The 12730-nt window shown below is 40.2% G+C and overlaps 1 protein-coding gene across 4 annotated transcripts in view; it reads right to left on the bottom strand.

Annotated features, from left to right (window-relative positions):
• The window catches only part of ELMO1 (engulfment and cell motility 1), a 523658-nt gene that overhangs the window by 343098 nt on the left and 167830 nt on the right, over nt 1-12730 (bottom strand). For all 4 annotated transcript variants that reach the window (XM_028104852.2, XM_028104849.2, XM_028104850.2 and 1 more), the window contains 2 exons: nt 11046-11081; nt 3578-3677 (listed from right to left, as the gene is read on the bottom strand). In XM_028104852.2, the coding sequence (XP_027960653.1) occupies nt 3578-3677; nt 11046-11081 (136 nt within the window). The remainder of the gene's footprint in view (nt 1-3577; nt 3678-11045; nt 11082-12730) is intronic.

A 12730-nucleotide genomic window follows, 5' to 3' on the forward strand; every position in this document is an offset into this window, starting at 1 on the left:
CCATTTAAAAGACAGTTGCCTGCATACAATTCCTGGGTTGTCTAAGTGCTGAATTTGAAACAGCTAATGAAACAGAAAAGTTAACCTTACAAAAACTATCAATTATAAAGTCATTTTCTGATGACCATTTCTCAGATTCACATAAGGGACTGAGATCTAAGTAGCAACGCAAGGGAAAGAGAATGACCAGGAATGAGAACATGAGATTCATTAAATGTACTGCCTTTTGAGAAAACATTTAATTTTTTATTTAAACTGCCAAGACTGCTACTGTTTGCTTCCTTAGATTTTTTTTTATTTAATTTCAGTGAGTGGGGAACATTTTCTTAAGTAGTCAGATATTAAATTATTGTCATTCTCTCTAACACCTCACATCATTTAATGAGAGAGTTTTGTAATTTCTTTCCATTCATGACTGAAATTTGACTCGAAATATATTTAAATACAATGTCACTATATTCCTTCTCTTCCTCAAGTGCTAGGGTTTAAAAAAAAAAAATGCTTCCAAAACAACTTTCATTCATTCATTTCACAGAAATGTATTAACGTCTTACTCTGTGCCAGGCCCCAAGGATACAGTCATGCGGAAAGCTGTGGTTCCAGCCCCCTGGGACTCATGGTCTAGTGGGAGCCAGTAAAAAGAACAGAGAGTCCACAGAATGTGGTAAGTGTAAGCACAGGGGCACACGCAAGATCCAAGGAGAATGGAGAGCAGAAGAAATCACTTAACTCCGTACCAGTGAGGTCAGGGAGGGCTGACAGAGGTGATTATGGTTCAACAAGTGTTCCGGAGCTATTTTTTCCACCACTTGAAAGCACAGGAATGCATGACATGGGGGGAAGAAGCCCTTAACCATGGGACCGATGACATTCCTCTCCCTACGACATCACTTAACCTCCCCAAGCCGCTGACTGCAACCTCGCCTCCTGGCCAGGAGTAGCAAGACAGCCTGTTCTGTTCTGGAAAGGACTGCTGTGAGATCAAAAGAGATATTGCAGATGGGCGCGCCTGGGTGGCTCAGTCGGTTAAGCATCTTCCTTTAGCTCAGGTCATGATCTCAGCGTCCTGGGATCAAGTCCCACATCGGGCTGCCTTCTTAGCGGGAGCCTGCTTCTCCCTCTCCCTCTGCTGCTCCCCCTGCTTGTGTTCTCTCTTCTGTGTGTGTGTGTGTGTGTGTGTGCATGTGTGAAATAAATAAATAAAATCTTTTAAAAACAAGAGAGATACATGGATGAAAGCACAACACAACTTCAAGGAATTCGCATTCAGGACAGCATTGTTTTTAGAGCAAAAGAGGCTCTAACAACAGACAAGCGAGGCAATTTGGATGTAGGAAAGAAAGGCCTGCTGTAAATCCAGAATGAGTTAAAATTTTTTGTTAAGTATGAAAGATCCACAAAGCCCAGTGTCTTCAGATTTGAACTTACTTCCCTAGATCTTCTAGCCTAGAAGGACAGAACACCACAATTTGCTCTTCACATTTATAATTTACGGCTTCCATTTCCTTGGCTTTCTCATCTACAAATGTTTCTCTTCTCTTCAGCAATTCGTACCACTGAATGATACAGGCAAAAAGAGGCTTCCTCTTCTAGTGGTTCCCATTAATCATTTCCTTTGGCTTTATGCCCTTACATAAGGAAAGAGAATTCAGAGGTCTGTCGGGAAGGCCCTGGGTTCCCAATCAGCTCTTGTCTGAAATTCATATGCAACATCGTACAAGTGTCCAATCTGTGGGGCTTCCGTTCCCAACATCCTCACTCGACAGGCTAGGGGCTCTCCTGTACCTTTCAATTCAAGGCAGTACCTCCCTCAAGATACGGATTAACTTCAAAAGGAGAAGGAGTAACTTCACAGTGAGGGGACCCAGCAGATACCACCTCAACCACATAATCAAAGTCAACATCGCCATTACTAACACATACTGACATCATGTACCCTGATACAATGTGCTGACAAGGACACAAGATCACTTCTCTGGTATTCTTGCCGAAAATACATCACCTTAATTTAACCATTAAATATCAAACAAGTCCAAATTGAGGGACATTCTACAAAATAACTGACCGGTACTCTTTAAAACTGTCAAAGTCATGAAAGACCAGGAAAAATGGAGGAACTGTCAGATTGGAAGACACTAAGGAGGCATGACAACTAAATGCAACGTGGGATCCTGGATCAGGTCCTTAACCAGACAAGGGACATTAGTAGAAAAAATGGTGAAATCAAATAATGGTAATTGTATCACACCACTGTTCATTGTATCATCATTATGCAAAATGTGAACCTAGGGGAAGCTGGATGAAGGGCATATGGGAACGTTCTGTACTACTTTGTGCAACTTTTCTATAAGTCTACGTGATTTCAAGATAAAAGTTTGTTTAAAGAATTTGGGGCCCCTGGGTGGCATAGTCTGTTAAGCATCTGACTTCGGCTCAGATCATGATCCCAGGGTCCTGAGATCGAGCCCTGCATTGGGCTCCCTGCTCTGAGGGAAGCCTGCTTTTCCCCCTCCCTCTGCCTGCTGCTCCCCCTGCTTATGCTCTCTCTTTCTCTTTCTCTCTCGCTGTGTCTCTCTCTGTCAAATAAATAAATAAAATCTTGAAAAAAAAGAAAAAAAGTTTTAAAAAATTCAAGTGACTTTTCTGGATTTTGCTTTGACTTTCCAGTTTTTGCACAGATTCTCTAAAAGTCTTTATTTTAAACAATCTTTCCCAGAAATCTATACTTATAAAATAAATTTATGAATTCCAAACCTCTCTTCGCTCCCAATACAATAATAGGAAGAAAATGCCAATACTCTTATAAGCAATTTCACAATTACAGAGAGAGGAAAAATAAATTAACAAATTAATAAGTAATAATAATCCATTATTTAATGCCATATTTAAGAGTTATCAAGGCAGGACTATTTATTTGTTGTTTGAAGACTAGAAACAGAATTGTAAGTTTGCAGATGTGCCTTTATACAACGCAACTGCAGGGAATGATGAGGGCTCTTGTGCCCTCTGTTCCCACACAAAATCCACCTTTCCCATCCCTTTATTAGTTTCCTCCTAAAGGAGGAGGAACTGATCCCAGAGACATTTATTGCACCGTGATTACAAGTAAGTGGGCTCAACCTAAGAGGAACTGAACCCAAGCACATGCCCTTCTCTTACATCCCTGCTTTAAACCCAGGCATGTAGGAAATCAATATACTCTGCCTCTTTCCTGTTCCCTGAATACCTGATTGAGGGCAGAAGGTTTACAAAGGACAGAAGGAACTCTACTTGGGTCTTGAGAACAACCGAGTCCTGGACAGGGAATCCGCAGGGACTGCTTCTGTGGTGTTAACAGGACACCTTGATGTCCCTTGACTGTGGGTTCTCACGTGCAAGCCCTTATGATCCTGGTGGGGAGACAATGTCATCTCCACATAGGATTTAGGTGCCTAGACTCCCACATTCATAATACTCTCAACAACGGCACCTACCTTTAACACAAAGAACTAAAGGAAACAACAACACAGTAGCCTCAAAGCAGAGCGAAATATCTATGAAAGTAATTTAAGCCTTAGAAAAGCACAATCTGCATTACCTTCTTAATAAATGCCACTGAAAACGTATCCCAGGACACTATTCCATGATCCATCAGCTCAACAAAGGCCGTCAGGGTGAAGGACAGCATGTCTCCAAAGCTGGAAAACACAAAGGAGATTAATGGGGATGGGCCCAAGAGCTGAGCCCAAGGACAGGCACAGAAGTGAGAAAGCTTTAGAAGAGTGAATACAACAGAGCTGTAGATCACTAAGAGAAGCAGCTGGGCCACAGGAAACTTCCTCAAAAATGTGAGTCAACGGGAAGGAGGCAGGTGGGCTTTATAAAGAAAGCCAGGGCCTCAGTGGGACAGACCTGGACTCGTACTGACTCTTACTCTGGTGAGCTATGTCACACTGGGCTATTCCCTAATCTCTCTGGGCCTCTGTCTTCCCAGCTGAAAAACTGAAGAGTGATACCTGTTTAACACAGGGCTGCTTGTACTGCACTTAATAACATGTGTAGCACATAAGTATTCAGTAAATAATAGCTGAAAGAAAAACTTCTCAGCCAAGAGAGGGCAATGTGCTTCTTTTATTATTCATGGGTATCTAATAATTAGAAATAATTCTAGTAAGAGTATTAGCACCTTGCAGAGGATCTGGGTGGTCCGTGTGTGTGTGTGTGTGTGTGTGTGTGTCTGGGTGAGGACTTACACACATAGATACAAATATGTATGTAAGTAAGCATATTCATTTCTATGTTACATTGGCCAGCATTTTATCTTTATTATAGAGTATCTGTGAAAATAATGATTATTTGCTGGCCACACCCTTGCTGTGATTTGGAAGGCTGTCAGAAGGGTCTAATGTGTGGGTCAGAAAACAAAACAGAGATCAGACACACTCAGGCAAAAGCACTGTCCTTTTAAAACAGCTCCACCCATGTCCCTGATCAGACAATATCCTGGTTTCTAATGCTCTCAAAACAATACTTAACAGACCCTCAGAATCTTTTATGGAAACTCACCTCTACTGTAAATTATCATCATAATAAATGTTAACTCTTAAGATAAGTACTCTCTCCAAGTACCCTGAATGAGGCCCATCAGGATTTCTGCACTATGTGCAACCTCACAGATTCGTGCACTTGATTAAAAAAAAATAAAGTTGGTTGTTCAGATTTTGAATCTCTAGACTCCTACATACCACAACTGCTCTACTACAAAGGCTCATGGAATGTTTAGACTGAACCCTCCCATCTATTTTCAGCTAACAGAATAGAAAACAGTCTCCTGTTTCTTTGAAAACAGCTTCCTAACTTTCCTTCTTGCCATGGCTCTCAGCCCAGCCTTGGGAATGACCTTGGGAATTCTGCATCACTTCAGAGGCTGTGAGGCTCTCAGGGGAAGACCGTGATCTGAAGTTACCAGAGATCAGAGAGGATCAGATGCAACATGTAGACACCGTTACATGGATGGTGTCTGGAGTGAGACAGCAGCTTCCTCTCCAGTGCTCAGTGGGCAAGTTACTGACGCACGCTGTGCCTCAGTCTCCTTACTTATTAAAAGTGATGGTGGTGGTGGTGGTAATACTCTGCTGGGGATTTCTGGGAGGAACAGAACAAGCTACCCCACCTTCAAGCTCTCCCTGCAGGGTAGCAACATGTGAGTGTTAGCTATGACCATTACATAAAAGTGATCTTCTAGAAAGGTAAGCGAAGTCCATGATCTTCAAATGTTTGCCTTCGTAGTGTCAAGGACTCTCTGTCCTTGGAGCCGGCGGGGGGGGGGGGGGGGGGGCGGGGAGGAAGCAAGGAAAGCCAAACAATTCAGGCCAGAAATACTTTTTTTTAAAGGCTTCTCTGAGTCACAGACTAGCAATACCAATCTCACAGGGGCTCCCTAGGTGGCATGTTCCCCAAAATAAATTCCACACCAGAAAACCCAAACTTACTTAAGGAGAATATATGAAGAGTAGAAAGATGAAAAATGGGTTAAAAAGAGTAGCAAGAAAGATTAAAAAAAAAAAAAATCCAGAAACAACTCTCTACAATGAATCACAAGAAAATCCAGACGTCAGATTGTGGGGGAAAAATAAAACAAAACAAAACAAAAACGGGAAACTGCCTCAGGAAAATAAGAGAGCCAGATATAAAAGCAATTAGTAAGATTTATTAATAAAGTGTGTTGGCATGAGTATTACTGTGAAAACGTTATTACATGATAATGTATAGTATTCATAGTAAACAAATTAGCTAATGTATTATTTTATTATAGCATTAGTAGTAACTACTATTAGCTAATTTATTTTCCTTTTAGCTTAAAAAGGGGGAAAACAAGCATATGGTAACTAATCGTTGCCATTTGCTTACACCTGGTAAGTTAAAAGAGCTTAACCGCTAAAAGACTCCCACGTAAACGACACTGGAGATTGGCACCCACAGCTCCATTCAGCATAAACATGGCCTCATGTTGTCACTCACAGTACAAGCACTGAAACAGAGTGACAAAGAAAAGCAAATGCTACTGCCATCAAACTCTTCTTTACATCCCCGGGAGCTAGTGGAGACTGAGAACAGAGATGGTGCTAGTCTTCCTTGACTGCTTTAGAAACAAAAAATAAGTTATATTTATTTTTTTTTAAGATTTTATTTATTTTTGAGAAAGAGAGAGAAAGAGCAAGCGCACGAGTGGAGTGAGGGAGGGACAGAGGGAGAAGCAGACGCCCCGCCGAGCAGGGAGCCCATTGCAGGGCTCAGTCCCAGGACCCTGGGATCATGACTTGAGCCGAAGGAAGATGCTTAACCGACTGAGCCACCCAGGCACCCCCCCCCCAAAAATAAGTTATATTTATGCTAATTATCCGAAGGCAAAATGACTCTGTTCCCATAATCTAAGTGGCCTTAGTAACCCCTAGGGACTGTCCCACTTCCTCAAATGCTCTAGGACTCTGCTCACTGGACTCCAAAGACAGGCTGCAAGGACTTGGGAGGGAAGATGGAGAGAAAGAGAAAGACTATCATTTGGCTTCCAAATCTCCAAGCTGTGCTTTTGGGGCCAGGATTTCCATCTCCACGGTCGCGACAGAGATGGAGCACCATTTCTGCAACTGCAGGTAGGCCTTTCTGTGCTTTGCTGTCATCTATGAATGTGACTGATTGGTAAGTGAGAGAAGCTTCTTCCACATCACACACCAGGGTGCCCAGAGCAGGGATCGCTCCCTTGGTCCATCTAATAGCATTTTATATAAATGTTGTATGATTTATATTCATATTTTATAGAAATGTTATGTAATAACATTTATATACATATTTTAAAATATATTGCATATGTTATTAGACCATATAATTCTATTTTATATTATATAACAAAGATATTATTAAACATATGTGTGTTACATTGTCTATTATATTATAAAAATATACACACACACATATATGCCTATATATGTAGTGCATATATAAAATAAATATAATTCACTGTGACTGGTTGCTAGATGGCATACTAGGTTTCCACAAGAGGAATTTTTTTTTTTTTAAATTCAACCTCAAACCCTCAATCACAAAGAGAAGATGGCCATGCTAAAATCTTGCTACGTTCCAAGTCAAGGGACTCAATCATCTAATTTCAAATGATGCAGCTATAAAAGCCCTTATCAAACCCCGACATAGATGTTTACTCTCACTCCTAGAGGAGAGACTGAGGCTCCAGAGACAAAGGCGGGATCCAAGACTCTCTTTCTGAAGTCAATGCCGCATGCACAAGATCAAGGCTAAACGGGTTACTAGTATAAAGCAACCACATGGCACATGCAGGAGCACTTTTATTTGTTTGCTTTATTTGTTTTTTTATAAAGTGCTAAGCTAAAGATTTCGCAGTACTGACTGCCACAAATTAAGCCGACTGCAAACTTTACATTCTGGTTGAGAGCCATGTCACAGCCAACACACCATGTGTGCTGGAATGATTCAAATAAATGTTTCTCATCAACTCAGTAGAGACCATCTTCATTCCAACTAAATTCAGCCAATCTCAAAGCATTTCAAATTTAAGCTGATAAATTTATAAAAGAACAGTGCTTCCAAATGTTTCGATTGGGTGCCATGCCCAGGGCAGAAGGGGAGAAAGATGCAAATAAAGGCCACTTTTATAGTTATCAATAAATCGTACTCAATATATCCTTAATTCCTAAAGTTAATGAATATAGTTCTGCCCTGCCCTTTGAATTTTTCCAAATGTTTTCTGTTGTATGTGGTAAAAATTAAAAATAAATAAAATAAATAAATAAAACATAAAAGATTATACATTTCTAAATCACCCTTTAGACCTTCCCTTGGCCTTCAGATTCATAGCACGACTTATGTGTGCAAACGTTCTTTCGGCTCCTTAAAAATTTAACTGCGAATCAGTTCTGGACTCTATTCTATTCCTTTGATCTGTCTACCCCCTGATACCAATATCACACTGTGTTTATGACTTTAGAGTAAGTTTGTAGTCAGTTAATGAAATCCTCCAACTTGGTTCATCTTTATTGCTTTTTCAAGACTGTTTTGGCTATTCTAGGTCCTATACATTTCCTTTACATTTTAGGATTGGTTGCAATTTCTTTTTTAAAAAATCATATTGCAGGGCACCTGGGTGGCTCAGTCAGTTAAGCGTCTGCCTTCGGCTCAGGTCATGATCCCAGGGTCCTGGGATCGAGCCCCCGCATCCGGTTCCCAGCTCAGCAGGAAGCCTGCTTCTCCCTTTTCCACTCCCCCTGCTCGTGTTCCCTCTCTTGCTGTGTCTCTCTCTGTCAAATAAATAAATCTTTAAAAAATTTTTACAAATAAAAAAATAAAAAATCATATTGCATTGGGGGCAACTGGGTGGCTCAGTCGGTTAAGGGTCCAACTCTTGGTTTTGGCTCAGGTCATGATCTCAGGGTTGTGGGATTGAGCCCTGTGTCCAGTTCCACACTCAACAGAGTGTCTGCTTGGGATTCTCTCTCTCCCTCTGCCCTTCTCTTCCCCCTGCCGCCCCCCCCCCCCCAGCTCATGCTCAATCTCTCTGAATGAATGAATAAATAAATAAATCCTTAAATTTCAGAAGTTTGACTACAATGTTTCCAGATAATAATTTTCTTTCTATTTATCCCACTTAGGATAACTGAACTTCTTAGCTCTATAAATTTATGTTTTTCAACAAATTTTGGAAACTGGCATTATTTCCTCAAATATTTTTCTGCCTCATTCTCTCTTTCCTCTCTTTCTGAGATCCCAATTAAATGTTACCATCTCACACATCAATTACTCACTATTAATTTTATCTGTTCTTTGGAATGAGCAATTTATACTGATACATCTTCAAGATTACTATCTCTTCTGACATCTTCAACTCCCATACACTGAATTTTTCATTTTAAATATTATACTTTTCAGTTTTATAATTTTCAATTGGCTATTTTTTATGGCTTCCATTTCTCTGCTAAGACTTCTCAACTGTGCACACATTATACTAATACTTTCTTCTTCTAATATATTTATAAACATTGCTTTAAAATCTTCATTTGCTAATTACAACACCTGGGTCATCTCAGGCTCAGCTTCTACTACTTGCTTTATTTTTTTCTTCTTAAGAATTTTTTTATTGTATTCTGAACATTGGGAATAAAAGACTCCCAAGTCTCAACATCCAGTTTTGTTCTTCTGAAGAGTGTTTTGTTAGAGCAGAAATAAACCTAGCTAGAATCAAACTCCAAATTCTGTAGTGAGTGGCAGTTTAAATCTCTCCGCAATTCTTTCCAATTCCAGTTGCTATTTTTACCAGGCCCTCTGGGGTTCTCACACACATACACATACACACTCACACACATGTACATTCACACTACTGATTTGGGCCGATTTTATAGGTGGTTATAAATAGATATGTAGATACAGGGTCTCATATCCTGTGAGCTTCCCTTCTTTCATGGAGTCCCCCACCACAAGGTAGATGCTTTGTCAGTCCCAAACTATATCTTCTTAGCAACTTACCAAGACTGAGGCTTTCAGCCACCTCATGCTAACTGGATGAGCAGGTATTTTCAGGCAAAAGCTATGAACACATAAATCTCATCTGAGGCCCGTTTGTTCTTCTGATTGACCTCCCTCTTTCTGTCTACTTTGGGTTGCTATCCAGTTCCTTCAAGCAGTTGTTTTCGGTGTTTTTGTTTACATTACTATGTCCAGATTTTATAACTGTTATCTGTATTAGTCTAATTAAGATATTCTACCATTACCAGAATGAAGGCCCTGAACACTGATTTTGTCGATGTCTGATAAATGAAAATCATGGTTCACATGTAGTCACACTTCCAGCATCCCTATATACCAAAAGATTAAAACTATTGGCAGATAAATTTTAAGAATTTATTTTGGATTCAGAGCCCCCAGACTCCTCGACATCAGCAAATCATATGAGGTTGTTAGAGAAAAACTCGGTTTGAGTCCCAGCTCCACCACCTTATTTTAACTTCCGTATCAAGGAAATAATACTCATTATACTGATCTTGGGCAGTATTTTTTAATTCACCAGTGTGAATTAAAAGTAATGAGTGTAAACACTGAGACAGTGCCCAGAACAAACTCTTATAAAAGAGGGCTTCTGCTGCCATTACCATTAAGTGTGTCTACTATAATAAATATATATATCAAAAGAACATTTAAAAAATTTTACCCTCAAAACTCAATAGTGCTTTTTACTTTATCAGGTTTTAATAACTAAGGAGTATATACTTTTTTTCTATGTGGGAAGGGTAGGGGAAGATGAATGACTGAGACCAGTATTATACACTGAAGGCAACTGGAATTTTCTCTGAGGACTGAAAAAATAAGGTGCACATTTTCAGATGCTCTTCGGTCTTGCTTCTCAAATTGAAATTATCTGTTTAACAACTTGGCAAAATGGAAATTTGTTCCGCCTACTGTAGAGAGTTTGTTAGACCCTATTTGGACTCACCTTCTTCAGTGGATAAGAAAGGCACTGAGGAGGAAAAACTCTAAGAAAGAAATTCTGAGATCTCCAGACACAATTATCATGCAATTCACTTGACAGGTGACTGAACACTTTCTAAGACTCCGAGTAAATAATTTTCATACCATACTTCAATCCTGAATTTTTTTTTAATGTGCATCTTTTTCATGCTGAGCCATTGGATAAAATCAAAGACTTTTAACTTTGAACATCACACAGGCCACAAAAAAGGAAGTTTTGTTTAAAGTAATACATAAAATTATGCCTAGCCTTGCTCCAGGAGAAGGATAGCAATTCTGATGTAATTAATTTGTGGCTACAAACATAAAATATCCTTTCTACAACCAAGCAAAAAAAAGGGGGGCGGGATAAATTTTGGAAGAACCAATTAATAAGAACATCAAACAAGGAAAGAAAACCACTTACTCAAAATATCTAGATGCATAGTTATACGGTCAGTCAGAGGACAGGGTTTAATTATGCAGAGAAGAAGGAAGTGTTACATCATCTATATTAATTGATCATAAATTCTTACCAAGGCTTCATGATCTTCTGCAACTTCTGGTATCGTCTGCAAAATTTGAAAAAAACCATATGAGGAGCTTGTTTGAAAGCAATAATTTTTACACAAAGAACATATCTTGAAGAAAGCTCAGGATTAGATATAGGGGAGATTTAACTACCATGATGTAAAGGACTTTATTCATTTCAAAACATTATTCAAAGTAATAAACTGGTGTTCCCCACTGATAAGAAACAATCAAAAGACAGGGATTAAACCACTGTAACCAAACCATTGCATTTACTTAAGAGTAAAGGCAACCAGAACACTCCATTTGGATCAGAGTGGGTATATGTTCAATGGGGAGAAAATCCCTAGATATAAGACTGGGCATATTTTTAATGAAAAAAAAAAAGATACTAGACCAGTTCTTAAGTATAATCCTGACAGTGAATAAATAATTGATTATCTTTCTTTGGGAAAATTCTAATTCTACTTTGCCCTTTCTTGAGAAAAGATTGCCTCTTTGCAGGGAAGACATCACAAAATACTGCAAGAGTCTTGGACAACAGATGGAACTCTGTGATGGCAGCCCGCAAAAAAACGGACAAATCTCATCTGCAAGAAAGGACAACTATGTTTCTTAAAAAACTGGGGTCAAGAAGATAAGGAAACAAGTGACGTTCATCCCATCAAACCACTTCCCATCTCTCCAGTCTGCCAAATTTCTCTGGCATTAAGTATGTCCTTCCTTCCCTCTGTTTTGAATACCCTTCCGCTCTAACCAGCTTGTTCAACAAGCTAAGTTCTACTCCAAACTCTCCAGATTGTAGGCTCCTCTGGGAAGACTTCCTGACCTCTGATTTCCTTGACCAGACTGAGGGTGGCACTCACACCTGCACTCGCTGGAAGACACATTAGCTGTGGTATGACTTAGGTAGGACCCCTCACTGTCCTTCCAGCTTCCTGAAGGCAGGGGCTTAGCACTGTGACTGAGTACTATAATGTCAGGCATAGGCAGAGTAGATGCTAAATAAGTAGTAGATGAATGATTTGGCTCTTCAGATGAAGTGAAGTTTCATTTTCATCCACATAAAATGTAACCACTTCAGAAACCCAACTGACCACAAGGAGATCAGATCTTGTCTCTGGTAAGTCAGGGGAGGGGGGGGGTGTTGGGGGAGGAAGGGTAAAAATGTATATAGCCATCTTCTTCCCCCTCCCATCCCCCTCCTTTACCTGCCTTTGGGGGGAAAAAAAAATATTAGCTTCCTTCCCTCCCTCCTTCAAAAAGCCACTGGGCAAGGTGAAAGTAGTAGGTGACCGACCAACCACAGAGAGGCAGACCTGAGCAGAGGTTGGGCCCTCTCGCAAGGCCTGAACACCCCTGTCCACTAAAAGGAACTGGGCTCCTTGTAGAAATGACTCCCACCAGGACTGCAGCAAGGAAAGCTCTAGATAAGCCTGGAACAGCTCACAGAGCCAGAAAGAAACGAAATGCTCAAAGAATAATGGGAGACAGGTCAGAAGGGCACAGAAGGCTGCCTGAAGCTTCCACAGCCAAATCTGGGACAGACCAAACACCAAAATAAATAACAGTGACAGATCACACCTTACTGAATTAAACAGGACCGAATGAGCCCACGTTGTTTCAAAGAGTGGCATGCTGGTATTGTCGCAGAGCCCAACCTCTCAGGGGAAACACACAAACCTGATTT

Source organism: Eumetopias jubatus, unplaced genomic scaffold (genome assembly GCF_037043125.1).
Source record: "Eumetopias jubatus isolate StellerSeaLion01/CBP00866 unplaced genomic scaffold, mEumJub1_p1.0 scaffold_14, whole genome shotgun sequence".
Classification (NCBI taxonomy): domain Eukaryota; kingdom Metazoa; phylum Chordata; class Mammalia; order Carnivora; family Otariidae; genus Eumetopias; species Eumetopias jubatus.